This window comes from Crocodylus porosus, unplaced genomic scaffold (assembly GCF_001723895.1).
Source record: "Crocodylus porosus isolate Cpor-Errol unplaced genomic scaffold, CroPor_comp1, whole genome shotgun sequence".
In the NCBI taxonomy this organism is placed as follows: domain Eukaryota; kingdom Metazoa; phylum Chordata; order Crocodylia; family Crocodylidae; genus Crocodylus; species Crocodylus porosus.
This window is the reverse complement of record NW_017728909.1, coordinates 67,098,105-67,114,999: the sequence shown is the minus strand read 5'-3', so window position 1 is coordinate 67,114,999 and position 16,895 is coordinate 67,098,105. Positions and strand designations below refer to the sequence as shown.

Genomic DNA, 16,895 nt, shown 5'->3' with positions numbered 1-16,895 from the left:
ATGTGTTATTTGATTGGCATGGTTGCTATTAAGAGTTTGAGCTATAACCTACTTCAAATAATTTTATCAAGACAGCACAAACAAATAAGCGCATATGAAAACCAATAGATAGTAGAAGCAATATTCTTATGCATAATTGCTTGTCTAGGTATTGATATTTTTTATTCAAACATTAATGATCTGAACTTCAAATATACTGTACAGCATCTTCATTGCTGAGTTGATTACAATTGATACCTTTTTAGAACATTGTGTGGGTCCATGCAAACTTCATACAATATTATTTAATTCTATATTGATTACCAGCAAAAAAAACATACATGTATGTTCACTCTCAGCTTTCTTTTTACCCATTTTAACTAAGTTAATGTTTCATAGTTATCATCATTTATGTTTTATTTTTGTCCTCTTCAGGTGCAATCTAGCTCCAGTGGTGGAGTTTGCTTCAGATGTGGGAACGAAATCTGATTTTATTACCATGAATCCATCAGTTGTACAAAGAGCATTTGGAGGTTTTCGGAATGAGAGCGACAGAGAAAAATTTGTGCATAGACTATCTATGCTGAATGACAGTGTCCTTTGGATCCCTGCTTTCATGGTCAAAGGTGGAGAGAAGCATGTGGAGTGGGTTAATGCATTAATCCTTAAGAATAAATTGAAAGTGCGAACCGCCTATCCATCACTGAGACTTATTCATGCTGTCAGAGGGTAAGTGTCTGGAAAAGACTGGTCTGTCCTTGGCACAGTGGAACTTGTAACTTAAATTTCCAGTAAAAAGGTAAACACTCTAGGAAACTGTTACAAGTATCATAACATTTATTAATTTTATAATAGATTTGCCTTTTTAATATTTTTTTATTAAAAATATATTTTTAATAAAGTTCATATAATTTGGTAATAAATGCCATCCACTCATTTAGTCTATTTGAAGGCAAACAATCAGAATGCTTTAAATAGGTAAACTTTATTCTCTTCCTCTACAAACAACATGCTTTTATCCTGTTAGGAAGGTATTCCTGGAAAAAGCAAATCAATTCCAAACATTCTTGGGAACCTTTGGAACATAATGGGCAATAAAAATCCTACAATACCTCTACTAGGAGAAGATCGAGCAGCATTGTAGAGGCAAGAAAAACAACTGCATTTTCATATGGAATCATTAAATAATAACCGTGGAAATGATTTATCAGGTCTGGGAGATCTGAAAAGCTGCTCTGTAGTGGTACGAGGAAAAAAAGAAGGGAAGTTTCTCAGGCAGTTTCTCAGAACCCTTTCTTACCCCAAGGGTTTGTCCTCCTGAATGCAGCCTACTTTTTGAGCCAGTCAACTAATCAGAAAAGTAGAAGTTGTGAAAAGTTATGTATATGGTTAATGGCACTCTGCATGGGGATCTGATAGATTTTTTTTCAATCCCATAACTGAGTATAGACATGTAACTGTCTTGTAACTGTCATCCATGTGTTGTCATTTCAAGATTAGACTATTGTGATTTATTCCACAGGGGGCTATCCATATGGGTACAGCATGTCAACTCATTTGTTAAGTGTTGAGTGAGTATTGTGTCAAACACACATTCAATCCATGCTTCAAGAGTAGTAGTAGCTTTCTGTGAGTTGCATAGTATTTTGGATATCTGTTTTGATCCAAACATAGAATTGCAGGATCACATGAAAATAGGGCTGGGACGGATGTCAGGAGGTCATAATCCAGCGCACTACTTAAGGTAGGATCATCCCGGACTCAACCATCCCAGTCAAGTCAACAGTTGTAAATGTCTTGGGGCCTGCCTGAGAAACTGCCCTTCTCTTTCTCTCATACCACCACAGAAGAGGTCAGGTAGGAAGTGTAAGCAGGTGTGGACAGACATAACAATTGATGTGTTTTCAACTGAAACACACTTGGAAATGCTTCAGCTAAGCAGGTACACATATATCCTTGTGCTGTTCCTGGTTGGAGCATTCTGGCAGACACTGGAGCAGGCTGCAGCCACTTGAACTTCCACTCTCAGCTTCCTCCTCTGCCTTGCAGGGTCAGGTGGTAAAGATGGGGGGAGAGCGGAGAGCCAGAGAAGAAAGGTGAATATGGTGGACAAGTGGCAACAGCTTCCAAAGCCTCTAAACCTTTATTTTTGTCCTCAGAGTAGAGGGGATTTGGGCTCCAACATCAGTGGGGTCCTAGCAGCCTTTCATGGAAGACTGAGGATCAGTCCAGCTCTAGCCTCAACCCCAACACAGCTCTTATTTTCTGTCCCCGTACATGTGACAAAAAATTATATGTTTCAAGACAGTACTTAATTTAAAGAGGTACTATTTTGGCATGTTTTGGTGACATTTTAAAGGGCTTGTATGAGTGTATAGCTGGCCTTTGGAAATGTTTAAATTGTTGTGTGCCTACTGATACACGTAAGAGCAGTTTCTGTGGATGCCATATGTGGAGGCCATGGATTCAGAATTCAGTCATCTTCCAAGTGATGGGGACCTTTGATGGCATTAAGCAAGTAAACATAGCCATTTGAACATGATTTAAGTACTGGTAAGAGAAGTTTAATTTGGTATTGAGTTTTCTGACAGTATGTGTTTGTTGTATTTTTTTTAGTTGTGCTGCTGCACTTTAGTTATATTTGGGCTTTGATTTTGTTGAATTTTCAAGTTGTGTTCAGGGTGCCTAGAGCATATGGATTGGTGTGGTTTGTTTAAGCATGTGTGCATATATCTGAATAAATAAGTTCAGTTTCAATTTCAAAACATCTGTTTCCATTTCCATCTGTAGAAACAGTTTAAATTATCAAAAGTGACTAGTAATTTTGACTGCTTTAACTATCTGGTCTGCACAGGGTTCAGGCTAAGCTACCTCAGAAGGGCAGAATCATAAATTGGGAAGCCAAAACTGAATCACCCAAAATTGCTAGTCACCTTTTTGAATTTAGACAACTATCACTAAGTCGCAATTAGCAACATCCTGCGATGAGATCTTGCTTTTAGGAAAGCGTGCTTGGCTGTTTAATTCAGTGCTCTCCTTTTGTATTTTAATTATCTACTTTCTATCTGACCTACTGGCTGCATTGTGTTGCATGTTACAGTAAGCAACACAAAATCATCATTATTAAATATTCTTTACAGTTTTCTTGAATAATATGAAAGAACATGAAATGAAAACAAAAGATTTTAAAATGTTTATGGTCTAACTCCATTGGCTTCTATAGTGAGATGCAAGCAATTTAATTTTACTTCATGTTTCAAATTTAAAACTAGAATAAAGAAAGATTTCATTACTTTTAAAGTAAATATTCTTTTTAATGTCCAGAAGACATACTTTACCTGCTTCGGAAAAAAATTGCTTGTTCATAGTAATCAGGTGTAATATTAAATACAAGTTTAGTCTAGGAAAAGAATACCACCTCTTTCATATTAAACAGAAAATAGTTTGGTGCTAATTTATTATATTTATTTTATGTATATATTTCAAGCAGAACACTATATATTATAGCAGTGGTAGAAGCTGATAGGTAAAGATTATTCTCAAAGTTTGTATTAATATATTTAGTCACATACCACATACAGCCATTCCCCCAAAATCACCCCTTAAGTGGGGAAGCTGATTTTTCTTCACTAAATAGAAGCAGGGAAGAACAGAAGAAAGCAGACACTGTACTCTGGTTGCCAAAAGGGCCACCACTTCCCTCCGTCTCCACCAAGAAAATTGGTGGAGTCCTGTGTTAACCCTCTCACTGCTGCAGTAGATTTTGGCTGAGAGCTGTACCTTGTACCTGAAGTAGCAATTGAGCCGACTCTGAGATGAGCTGCTTCTTGTGGTCTGTAGGTGATAAGGCTTGTGGTGTAAAAACAACTCTTCATTCCTTACAGAACTATATACAATAAAGAAGTAACGTTTTTGCTATTGCTTTTGCAACAATATGGCTCCTGACACATCAGATAGTTTCCTTCGCAACTGTCTCCTGGGATGCTACACTTTCTGGACACTCCATTTCCACTTTCCAGGAGGATTTACTCTGTCACACATCTGAACATGACTCTGGAAAAATCTATTTTTTCCTTATATTCTGCCTTTGAAAAACAAGGTGCATCTCTTATTTGGGAGCATATGACATACAAAGGAAAAGATGATAGAAAATTTTAAAAACTGCCCGAAATAAAGTTTTATATTCTCCTAGTAATAAGCCTGCAACCTAAAAACTGAAGTAAATTTAAATCTACACAATGGGAAGTTTACTAAGTTACTCTAAATAAAAACTTTTCTAGCTTCCACTACTAACTTAGATAATACAGTCTTGTTTAACAATGAGGTTTGCTGTTAAACAATAGGCTTGTTTAACAACAAAAACATTGCTAGGGGAGGGCAGGAATGTTAATTCTTTTAGTCCATCTTAACTGTTGCAAGTACTGTACTACAGTGGTTTTCAGCCTGTGGTCCACCAACCCTTGGGGGTCATCAGACTATGTCTAAGGTGATTATGATCAATCAAAAGTATGTGAATAGCCAGTTACAATTCAAAGAGGTCTGCACTTAAAAAAAAAAATGTAGGTGTTCACAAATGAAAAAAGGTTGAAAACTTCTGCTCTACTATTAGCAGCCCAGAAACTGAATGGGTCCTATTAAGAATGCAGTTAGAAGCAAGATACTCGGCAATAACAATTTAAGGAGCCTTAATGAGGTGTGAAAAGCTAAGCTGAGGCTAGCTAGGGCAGTCTGTGAGTAAAAAACATAAGGAGTCCCAAAGAGGGACAGAAAGCCAAGATTAGACAATTCCCACATCAATTAGCAGGCAGGCTTAAATGAGTTTATATTATCCTTTAATATAGGAATCAGTGGGATTTTCCAAATCTCTAGTGCTACTTGTGGAATGTAAATGGCTACATGCCTCTCACATAGGCTTCTTGAGTAATTTATACTGGTTGAAACAAATGCAAAGCTGACCCCGATTGTCAATTCAAGTAGTAAGTATAAATTGCATATTGTGACTTAAGAATTCTAAAGACTATTTAGCGCATTACAATTCTACATTTATTTTGGTTTACTTCTGTTGATTTTTATTTTTTTAAAGTAAAGTATATGATGATATGTGCACACCTGAAAGGCATTTTTCTGATGTAGTATTATCAAAAACTATTTTGTGAAGAGGCCGACCTTTTTATTTGTAGAAAATTAGTTTTGGGCGATTGCGAGCACACCCTTATCTTGAGCACAAGTCTGTATGAGTTAGCACATAGTAAACAAACTATGGTAAATAACGGAGCCCTCAGCTGAAGATAAAAGCAAGTGAAGGATACATAGTAGCAAAATGGAAAAAGAAAATGTACCCACAAATGCACTGCAGCAGAGAGCGAGAGAGAGACTTGTCAAAAGATCTAATCTATTATAGATAAAAGCTTTAGTAGTCAGTTAAACATTTTAACATCATACAACATTTGAAATGGAAAGAGGAAATCCTGTTTGAGTTACTGCTGAAATGAAAACAAGCAAGTGTTAACTACAGAAAGTAGTGTCTGTGCAAGTATCTTATTTTATGATGTGATTTTCCTTGCTTATTTGCTTGAATTTGTTTTGTTAAAACACCAAGATTCTTAGAACTTCCATATCTTTGCTCTGGAACATAGCTTGATGGTTGTGCATCGGGGACTGCAAAGACCTGAAGTACACAGTGGGACTGTGACATTTAGGATCATTTCCTATTATTACTATATTTACTTGAATCTAAGACAACCCTGTATTTAAGATGACCCCCCCCCACAACAATAAGATTCTATATATGGAAAAATTATTAATTTGTTATAGTTTACCAGGTATAGAATCTAATTATCAGGGGGTTGTCTTGAATTTGTTCCTCCAACAATTGCTACAACAGGGAAGCAGTGGCTGGGGGGTGTCAGGTGGCTGGGGGGGGGGCAGTCAGGAAGCCCCTTACTCTCTGCCCCCCACTTCTCCCTGCAGCTTTTCTGTCCTCTGCCACCTGCACAGCCAGCTCCCCACAGCTGCTGCCTCCCCCCTTGCTCCCAGAAATCTCTGCTACTTCCCCCTCACTCCCTACAGTCTCTGCTCACCCCTCACCACCCACTCCCTTCAATACATGCCCCTTCCTTCCTTTCTCATCACAGTATCTGCCTCCTCTTGCCTCCCCCCCATATCTGTCAAATGCTGCGTGGACTTTATTTCCTCCCAGGTCATGAAGCTCAGTTCATGGAAGCATAGCCCTTGTCAGGCCACACAGCAGTATCAGCAGGCAGGGGATAGATTTTCTATGTGCTCTGAGCCTGGGAGGGAATCCAGCCTGAGCTGGATCCAAGCTTCACCTGACAATAAGGACAGGGGAGAGGGTGCAGAAGATTCATAGATATAGGGTTGGAAGGGACCTTGTAGATGTTCTAGTCCAACACCCTGCCCTGGGCAGGAGAGAAAACCGGGCTCAAATGACCCTAGCTAGGTAAACATCGAGCCTCCTCTTAAAGACCCCCGGGGTAGGAGCCATCACCATTTTCCTTGGAAGTTGGTTCCAGATCTTAGCCGCCCTGACTGTAAAGTAGTGCCTCCTGATGTCTAGTTTAAACCTACTGTCTAGCAACTTATGGCCATTATTCCTTGTTCCTCCAGGAGGCTCTTGGGGGAACAAGGTCTCTCCCAAACCCCACTGGTCCCCCCTAGTAAATTTATAGACAGCTACTAGGTCCCCCCTCAGCCTTCTCTTGCAAAGGCTGAACAGATTGAAGTCCCGCATCGGGTCTGCCCTGCTGTCCCTGGATCATACGAGTGGCCCTCCTTTGGACCCTCTCAATGCTGTCCACATCCCTCCTGAAGTGCGGCGCCCAGAACTGGATGCAGTACTCCAGCTGCAGCCTGACCGGTGTCACATAGAGGGGGAGGATCACCTCCTTGGCCCTGCTTGTGATGCATCTGTGGATGCAGGACAAGGTACGGTTAGCCCTACTGACCATGTTCTCGCATTGTTGGCCCATGTTCATCTTGGGATCAATAATGACTGCAAAATCTCTTTCTGCCACTGTGCTTCTGAGAAGGGAGTTCCCCAGCCTATAGGTATGCTGCTGGTTCCTACTGCTCAAATGAAGCACCCTGCACTTGTCAGTATTGAATCCCATCCTATTTTCACTTGCCCACCCATGTAACCTGTCCAGGTCCTGCTGTAATCTGTCCTTCCCTTCTAGCATGTCCACCTCACCGCAAATCTTGGTGTCATCTGTGAATTTAAACAGGCTGTTCTTCACCCTGTTATCCAAGCTGCTAATAAAGAAACTGAATAATACAGGCCTGAGGACCGAGCCCTGTGGGACCCCACTGCCCACTCCCCTCCAGGTCGAAAATGACCCATCCCCCACCACTCTGAGTATGACCCCTGAGCCAATTTACAATCCATCTGACTGTGTAGGCATCAATGCCAAGATGTAGAGGGCAAGTGGAGGTGGGGTGGTGGTAGCTGCTATGAGCCAAATTCTGGCCTTGACTTGGGCTTAGGGTCAGAATCAGAGCTGCAGCAGCCATCTGCCCTCCCCTCCACTTTGTACATGAATGTAAGATGGGGGGCTTTGTCCCTATGTTGCTTGAGGGACATGCATCTCATCTTAGATTCGAGTAAACATGCTCTTTGTATTTCTACAAATTCTTTTTTAAGGTTCTAAACAAATAAATATTAACCTCTGTGTCTCCTCTCACTTGAACTAATGCTATTTTATCTGGAATATGCATCTTTTACATTAAACCTGGGGGGGTGGCAGGCATGCCACAAATTAAGCCCTACATCCTGCTTGAGTGCCTCTCCATTTCCCTTCTCCTGCCTAGTCTGCTACTCTGCTTTCTGCTACCTGACCTGCCTCTCTGCCACTGTGCTGACTGTCCCTCCCTTACCTGCTGTGTACCATACACAGAGACAGCCTATGCCAGTTTTTGCACTTGTATTACAGGTTGTCCACCCCTGCATTAAACAATCATTTGTATGAAAGAAAGTATATTTTCTTAATTAGACTTTAACAGTTTGAGTGTTAGTCAGCAAAGTCACTAAAACCCTTGCATTAGTGCTTATATCATAACATCCTTCTAAAGTCATATTATCCGAAATTCTGTGAGATTTTAATAAGATAAAAACATGACTTCAGAAAGGTCTTCCAAAGTGGTATCCTAAACTTGAAAGGATAAGCTAATGGGGACAAATAAAAAGCACAATTTTATGTTTAATGGACTAAATGAGTTCATTAAGTTGTTTTGGAAGAAAGGGGTTTTCATTTCTGATAGACAAGGGCCCTTTGTAATTTGAACAACCACAGTATTTTTCCTTTTGAGGGACACGGAAGTTTATAGAGTTCTGATAGGTACAATGAGGATCTTCTCTGAGGCGTTACCTAACTTTATTAGATTTACAACTACAAATCCACATAAGTCTGCAAAATTGAGCTGTTAGTTATTTGTATTACACTAATGCTCAGGAACCCAAGTTAGTCTTACGGACTGATTGTGATAAGTGTTTTACAAAAAAAGGTGCTCCATACCTCAAAAAGCTTATAGTCACATTTTCAAATATTCATTTTTTGTCAAACAAGTCTGTACACTGTTTTTCTGCATTTAATTCCAATCCAGAGCACTCTGGTTTGAAAAAACAAAATTCAGATGTAATGGAAAGCAGGCTAAGTGCTTTTATAACTTATTTTGATATTTGCCATTTTACCTGTTAATTAAGAAGGGAAATTAATTCTTAAAATCCTGATGACTGTGGGAAGAAGTTGCCTTTGCTTTCTTTCCAGTGTGCACATCTACACATGCTGTTAATCCACACATACACACACTCTGGACCTTATTGCTGCAGAGCTTTTTGTTCCTGGGTGCACCATTTGAATATACGCCCAGAATAAATAAAAGCCCCAGAGCATATTGTTCCAGAGTTTATTCACATGCAGGACATGAAGCCTGGTCAGAGCATCTTGGGCTGGCAGGAGAACCCAGTCAGCATGCCAGCCCAGGGTTGTCTGGCCAGGGTCCATGTGCAGCAAGTGGGGCAGGCTATAGCATTAGGGTGCTTCAGCATAGGGACTGCACCCTCATTCTGCAGCCAGCCCCATCACTGTCTACATATGTGCTGCAGGGCATGAAACAATTCTGTTGCAGGGTACTACTTGTGTTTACCTGGGCTAGCCTGTGGCGGTGTTGTCTACCATGACCTAATAGGGTTGCACATGTAAATGGTGATGTTTTATCCTGGAGCCAATTAGCCAGCTCTGCAGTAAATATCTCATGTCGATGCACCCAGTGACCGCCATTGTTAAGTTGTTCAGGTTTATGTGTTTTGCTTTATGTTCATCTTCTCAAAAGCATCAAGCATAGGTGTCCAGAAACAGGATATTAGTCTTACTAATCTGATCTGGTTTGGTCAAATTATTTGTTTATAAGACCGAATAGTGCATATGAACAGACAGTTTTGTAATAATTTCATGTAGCATTGATTTTTTTTTTCTTCTTATGCAATTAAAATGGTCTTTTAATAGAGGTTACAGAAAGCAGAATTTAGCCATTAGTCTTATCTAGACTATATCACAGTGTATAACATTATGAGCAAATTTCAAGGAAACTTTTTATTTTTTTTCTGGTCATTTGTGCATTTTTTGGGTCATAAAAAAGGTAATGTGGTGTTTGAAAAAGAAATTGCTTTTCTGCAGATTTCATGCCCTATTAAACTTCTCTGAGTGACGGCTACTGCTCAGACATCTCATGAGGATTCAAAGCTTCATGTGCACATATTATGTAAATACTAGGTTCACTATAATATCTGCATTCTTAAGCAGCTGCATGTCTTAAATGACCTTTAAATTCAGATTTTGACTTAAGCAGTTCTTAGGCAGATCAAGTGCTTTTTTGGTGTGATCAATTTTCTGAGGACAAACACAATGAAAGTGCTTTTAACTCCTGTATTGCTGAGTCAAATATCAGATTATAGCACTATAATTTGGAGGTACTATACATTCTTTGGACAATTGCATGGTATCCTTATGTATTGTTTTAAAGGTTTTATGGAACATTTTATGTAATTATACATGTATTATTGACAAAATAGTTGAGGTAATCAATATCCAGCAGTGTTTGGGATTGAAGTTGGACCTGCAAATGAGGGGTTTAATTGATTAAAATGATTTCTTTTCTGTCTGTAGCCACTGCCAGGAAGGTTAATTATAAAGCAATTCCAATAAGTCAACCACACAGCTTTTAAAAATCAATTGAATTTAACACAAAAAATCAGAAAGATGAAACCAGGGTTAATTAGTAGGTCTGAGACTCCAAGCTGAGCTATTCTTCTAATGATACTTCCTTTGTGATTGAACGTCTTATGAGGTAAATGCAGGGTTTTTTTTTCAAAGTTAGAATTCCTACAGAACTACATTAAATAGAACACAAGCACAAGTCCCAATAATAGCCTTGTTTGCTATGGCTGGTAAGGTTAGGAGCCAAATCCTGCTCTTTCCACTAATGGAAGGCTACTGAAACTGGCAATCCGAAGTATCCTCTTTTCCATGGCATGCTGCACAGCAGATCTATGGAAACCAGAGTAGCAGTTAACACTGCTCCAGAGATCAGAACTCCAGGAAGCCTGTTTTATTGATCTGTTTGATCTCTGTAGACATTGCCACTAAAGAGCATCACCATGGAGTTTGCCCCATCTATTCAATCCCACTCTGCTTTCATCAGATCCTGGAAATGAGAAACCACGGCTGCTAGGGGTGTGCAAAATGGGCCATTGTGACCGTCAGGCTGGAGAAGGGGGGAGGGTGAACCCCCTTCGGAATAGCGGCTCACGGTGGAAGGGTGGTCCGTTGGTCATCCGGTCTCCGCCCTGGTTCTTGCCCGCCACGACTTGCTGTTAGGTTCAGTGGGACGGCTCCTGGTTCTCCGTAGCCCGGGGTCCCTGGCGGTCACGTTGCGGGGCTCCGCCACCCCCTTTCACCCCGGCCTCATGCCCCCTTGGGTCCTCTTGTACTCGAGGCCCTGGACCTTGTTCAGACCCTCCCGGTGATGCTCCTCACCGGATTCCTGGCCGCTAGTGTCCGGCACTGGTCTAGGCGCCTACTGCGCCTTGTCGGTGCCCTCCCGGGCCCCTGCGCTGACCCCAGACCTGTAGGTCCCGTGAGCTGGAGGGGCACAGTCCCAAAACTCCCCGTCACTGGAGTCTTCGTCCTCTGGGCTGATCCGCCGCTCCTCGCTTGGGGTCCTGGGTCCAGCTGCCACCGCTGTCCTTCCCTCTGCTGGGGCAGGCGGCCACTCCCTGCTGGGGTCCGCACCCCCGCCTGGTGCAGAGTCGTCTGCCGGCTCCCCTCCTGGAGCCTTCGCCTCTGCGGCAGCGAGTCCCCTCTCCGGACTCCTGCCCTGTTCGTTCTGGCCGGCGGTTTTTATTGCCAGCTCTCGGCCGCCGGCACGGGCACCGGCTTCCGGTGCAAACAAGCGGCAGATGTCCCGCTCGGGCTCCGCCGGCAAGCTCCGCCCCGTCTCCCTGGGACAGCCATATTTGATTCAGATTTAGATTTGGCCTGAATCGGGCACAATGATTCAATTCGTTGATTCAGATGACTGTCCCCAATTTGATCCAGCCAAATCCGAATCTAAAGATTCGATGCTGATTCAGAGAATCAGTGATTCAGCCATAGACACAGCTTTAAATGTTTTTATACGTACCTCAAGGTATGAGGTGCAGTTTGTGAATGCTGTTATGCTGGGGTGGAAGGAGCAACTCACAGGAGCGTGCCCCCCCCATGTGCTCAGTGGCGAATCCAGAAATGGACCAGAAGTGCTTTCGGCTTAATTCTGGGTTTGCTGCTGAGTGCACGGGGGGGCTCCCCCAGCTCAACAGTCAGCCACGAGGGGACACTGGGTGCCCCTCCAGACCCAGGAGGCACCAGTTGCTGAGCCAGGGGGCTCAGGGCCCACCCCCCAGTGTGCTCCATGGCAGACCCAGTGCTTCTGATCTACGGTAAAGCACGCAGGGGAGCCCCCCGCATTTCTGTGGGATGCTCCATCTGCCCCACCATCTCGGCATTCATGAGCTGCCTCATACCTTGAGGTATATAGAAAAAACATTTAAAGCTGTGTCTATGTTCAAATCATTGAATCTCTCCAAATCGATTCGGAGGATTCCGATTTTATTCAGAGAGATTAAAGGGTCTCCTGATTTGATTCGGATTCAGAGATTCAGCCACTAAATCAGGCTGAATCTCTGCCAAATCAAATCCGGGACTGAAGCTTCGCCCAGTCCTAACAGCTACTTATTAGAGCAGCCTGGAATGTACACTAATAAGCACAACTGAGAAAAAGACCATGAGAGGAATGGGCAGGTATGCACTCAGCACAGTTTTACAGTGTCTTTGTTACTTTATTTCCAGGATTTGATGTTTGTAGAGTGGAATCAGGTGGGCATGTATCCTTCACTTCCAGGTACAGCATGGGGTGATATGTAGGTACGTCCCTGTTGAGTTTCTTTTGCTGTTGCTTGGCTGAAATAAGTAAGTATCTGTTAGTCAGCCTGTTAAGAACAGGGCAGGGCTGGCAATATAGAAGTGTTAGACAGAGACATAGATAGCTTCAGGGCTAGAGTGCTGGGACAGAGAGCTCTTTTAATTCATGGGTCTACAGGCTTATTCCCCTGGCTTCTGTATAGTTCTCCCAGTTTTCTTCTTCCTTTCATGGCAATATGCAAGGAAAGTTCCTGTGAATGGTAACAAAAAGCCAAGAATATTATCTTATGGTCTTCTTTGTTGTTCATCTATGAAGTGAACACAGCTGGTCCTAGCCCTCTTTTCTACTTCCTCTTTAACTAGAAGGCACAAAACAAATTCCTTAGCTGCACTTTATTTTAAATGCAGTGACTTAATTCTGACTTCTTTAGTTGAAATTGGAATCTTCCCTTGACTTGGTTGTCATTCATCAGCTATGCCACTAGACATAGTTTTGTGTCTTACTCTTTCTAGCTGTTTAAGTGGGAGAAATCACATACCTATTTCATGGTGGGGTTGCCATACAGACAGTTTCTTTTTTGGCTCTGCTTATGAAGGATTGTCTTGCACTCGATGCTGTATTCCCTGGTAAGGCTGAATGCCCATTGAAGTCTTTAAGTTTTACCAGAATAGGGAGAGGATGGTTCCTATTTATGGTTAGTTTTCAGTGCAGAACCTTTTTTTTTAAGATGAAACAAACAGCTGTTTTTTTAAGGGAATAATCATTTATATAAATTCACAGACTCAGTATTACTCACAGTGGGAAGTAAAGGAAGATAATACATTGTGAAACTCAAACATGAAGAAGTCATGTAGTTCTCCATCAGCTCTGTGTTAATAAAAATAGTTGGTGGGAGGGATCAATACTGCAAACACTTCATAGTTTGTCTTGCTAATATATTCCCTTGTGCTATTAGAATGTCATCCCCCCCCTTTTTTATTTATTTTTTTTTTGCAAAAATTATCAAATAAGTATACTTTCAGAAAATGCAAAAAATCAAAGGGCCATCTTTAGGTCAAAATGATACATTTTATTTAATAAAAGTGTCATTACCTAAACTTCAAATAATGTAACAAACTGCTCAAATGAAAAGGTTTTGGGGTTTATTTATTTTTTGCTTGTTTGTCGTTGTTGTGTTTTATTTTTTAAATTTCCTAAGTTCCTGTAATAAAACATTCAGGAACATGACAGTGATTAACCTATTTTCCTTGGCACAATGTTTTAATTGTGTCAAGTAAAGTTGGATAATCAGTGTCATGTCTTTTTAAATAACTTCACTGTTAGTTTTAAATTATCTACCTCATTCTTGTAACGTGTCAGTAACAATTAGTTATTTGTATAAAGATTTGTTTTCTTTTTTCTTATTAAGTGGAGATTTTTTTTTAATAATATCTACATTTTGGCTCAAATATCAGGGGCTTTTCAATGATCTGATAGTATCCAGAGCTGTAATACACCTTACATTGAAAGTTGGGGCCCTGCAGTATTTCTGAGCCCGTATGTGCCTGATTTCTGAGCCCGTATGTGCCCGTATGTGCCTGTGACCAGTTTTGCATTTGTGTATTTACATACGTATTATTATTCCTGCTGTTCAGTAGTGTAGGCCAGGGTTGCTCAACCCCTGGCCCATGAGCCAGATCAGGTCCCTGGCACTGAATCATCCAGCCTGCAGCTCTCCCTGCAGGTCCAAAAATGTGGCAGTGGGGGAGCAGTAACTGGAACAGCCACCCAATCCTGGCATGTGGGGTTGGGCAGGGGCAGTGCTGGGTTGCAGTATCCAGTCCAGCACCTAGGACCAGGATGGGGAATCCCAGGCCCCACATGAGCCAGTCCTGGCTCATGGAGCTGCGTGGGGGGCAGTGCTGTACCCCAGGGCCCAATCTTGGTTTGCATGGCAAAGGGGGGACAATGCTGGGCCCCAGGACTTTATCCTGGAGCAAGGGGTTTAGCCAAGGCATCATGGGACCTGTTTTGGCCTGCAAACTAGCCCCACCCACACCACTCATCTGACCCACAGAATCAAAAGCTTGAGTACCATTGGTGTAGACAAACTCAGTAATGTTCACACCATTACAGGCCTACCCCGTTAGAAAAAAGTATTAGCTTTCTATATAAACAAATGCTAATTTAGAAACTGTCATATTATCCTTCAGGCTTCATTTAGGAAAATTACAGAACTGGGTTTGTAGACAATCTTAAAATGTGATAGGAAATATCAATGATTTTGTGAATTGGCATATTAGGCTTTGAACTTACGCTCCATCTGCTGGCTTCATAGAACTCTTAGTTGTCCTAGCTAAAGTGATGGGAATATCAGTAAATATTGCTTGAAAGGAAGTTGTAAAGATCTAGATGACTAGGAAGAGGAGTACTTAGTAGTGGGAGTTTTGCAGGTCTAGAGGATGGAGCTGGATATACTGCTTCTTTTAGCCTGTAGGACAAACAAGTATAAAGTAGTACAGTCCTTGTGAGCAGACTGGAGACATTCTCTGGAAAACATTCATCATCTGGGAACTGGAAAAAAGAGGCAATGCATTGGTTTGAGGCCTGTAGTGAAATGCTTTGGTCTCTTGTCGATCTTTAGAGATTTTTTCATGAGATCTGCCAACTTTAGAAGGAAAGTTTTCAGTTAGTTCCCTATGGTTGCAAACACTGTCAAATTCCCAGATGACTGCAAAGTAGTCCTTAACTTTCCTACATGGATTCTTCAATTATTTATATTTATTATAACAGCAATTTGGCCACTGTCTTTTTTTTTCTTTTTCAGTCTGAGTTATTTCACTTGAATACAAGCTACTAATTTGTATGGCTTTGAATAGCTAAATTATGTGAGTAATTGATTAACACTCTCAATGGGCCAATTTCTGCTTTTGTAATTGAAATTAAAGCTATTCACTTGTCAGGTTAGGGGTAGAAGTGGTTACAATATCTGCCTCAGAATGGCAAAATGAAGCCCTATCATTGCACACCTCTTTCTCATCCCATAATCTATGCCCACGGATGCAGAAAATACTCTTAGTTCTGGTAGATATGATAGTTATCAAACATAGGTTTAAGATAGATACAGAAGCAATACATTGTATAAGCCCACTTATTTTTATATAACATTAATTTATTGGTATGTGCTTTATAATGGCCTGGTGTAGTGGGTTTATCTACAAGTATTAGGAATATACCCTTATTTTGCCACAGGGCTTGTTGGGAGTCTTAGATTCTATATTGTTAAACTTTCCAGATGAAGATAATGCAACCAATAATTTATTTCTCCAAATTGTTAATGCATTATCAAAGGTAAGTAGGCATAAAACAAACAAAAATCCTGTTCCCTTTGAACACCTCCGTTTATATTTTGCAGCCTACATTTTTACTAAAATCTAAACATTTGAGACCCCGTCACAATGTAATCTTGAAAGAAAATTAACATTGATTTGTTTGTTCCTCAGCTGAAAACAGCAGAAATTCCAATCAGAGGGGCAAAATGAGTTTAAAGATGCCTATAATTCCCACTCACTTCAGTAGAAGAAATATGCATGTACTATAAGAAAGGATATTACATACGCATGTACATGTAGAAGAAAGGAAATGGCTCAGTGGTTTTTGTTTTTCCTTTTCTTTTCTTTTCTTTTTTAACTACACATAACATAGGAAGTCCAACAGTAGAAAATCAATCATCTTCTAAATTCCTTTTTATAACATTATCTAAGGTCTATTTGTGTAGTTTATATGAAATTTTTAAAGGTGATCTTTTAGGGGATTATTTTTACTATAAAACACATTATATTTGAGACAGCAGGAGAGTAATTTAAAGAGCCATGAGATCTGCTGAGACCCAGCTCCACAGTGGGATTCAGGTACCTAAAGTGGGATTTAGGCAGAATGTAGGGATGTAAGTCCAGAAATTCAATCCTCAAAACCTCTGGTGAGCTATTGCCCACCCCACACACACCAAAACACCTGTAACCAACTTAGTTTTGGCCATTAACATTCTCCAGGTATTTGATATCTGTTGGGTGCATCCAGACAAGTGCGCACATGCCTCTTGCAGTGTCCTAAACTAGTTTGAAATGCTTCAAGAGGCACGCTGGGAACAAAAAAATGTTCCAAGTATAAAAAATCAGAGCAGCTTGGAGCTGCTTGGGCTGTTACCTGGGGCCTGGCACCGCTCAGCTTTAGCAACCTCAAGTTGCCTGACAGCACAAGGCACCGCCTGGTGCCCTGCGAAACCAGGCCACGCACCTGTGATGCAGCAGCAGCAGCATGGATGCCAGGTAGTCTGGGCCGAGCCCTGTTTCCCCCACTGCCCCATGCCACTTGGGGGACTGTACCCCAAGGCCCTAAGCAGCCCCAATTGCCACTGCTACCACCAGTGAGTGCAGGGGGCTGGGGCCGAGTGGGGGTGGGGG

General features: G+C 41.4%; 1 protein-coding gene across 1 annotated transcript in view; it reads left to right on the top strand.

Annotated features, from left to right (window-relative positions):
- The window catches only part of ST8SIA4 (ST8 alpha-N-acetyl-neuraminide alpha-2,8-sialyltransferase 4), a 119,925-nt gene that overhangs the window by 52,633 nt on the left and 50,397 nt on the right, over window positions 1-16,895 (top strand). Inside the window, exon 4 of the mRNA XM_019532418.1 lies at window positions 415-708. Within this exon, the coding sequence (XP_019387963.1) occupies window positions 415-708 (294 nt within the window). The remainder of the gene's footprint in view (window positions 1-414; window positions 709-16,895) is intronic.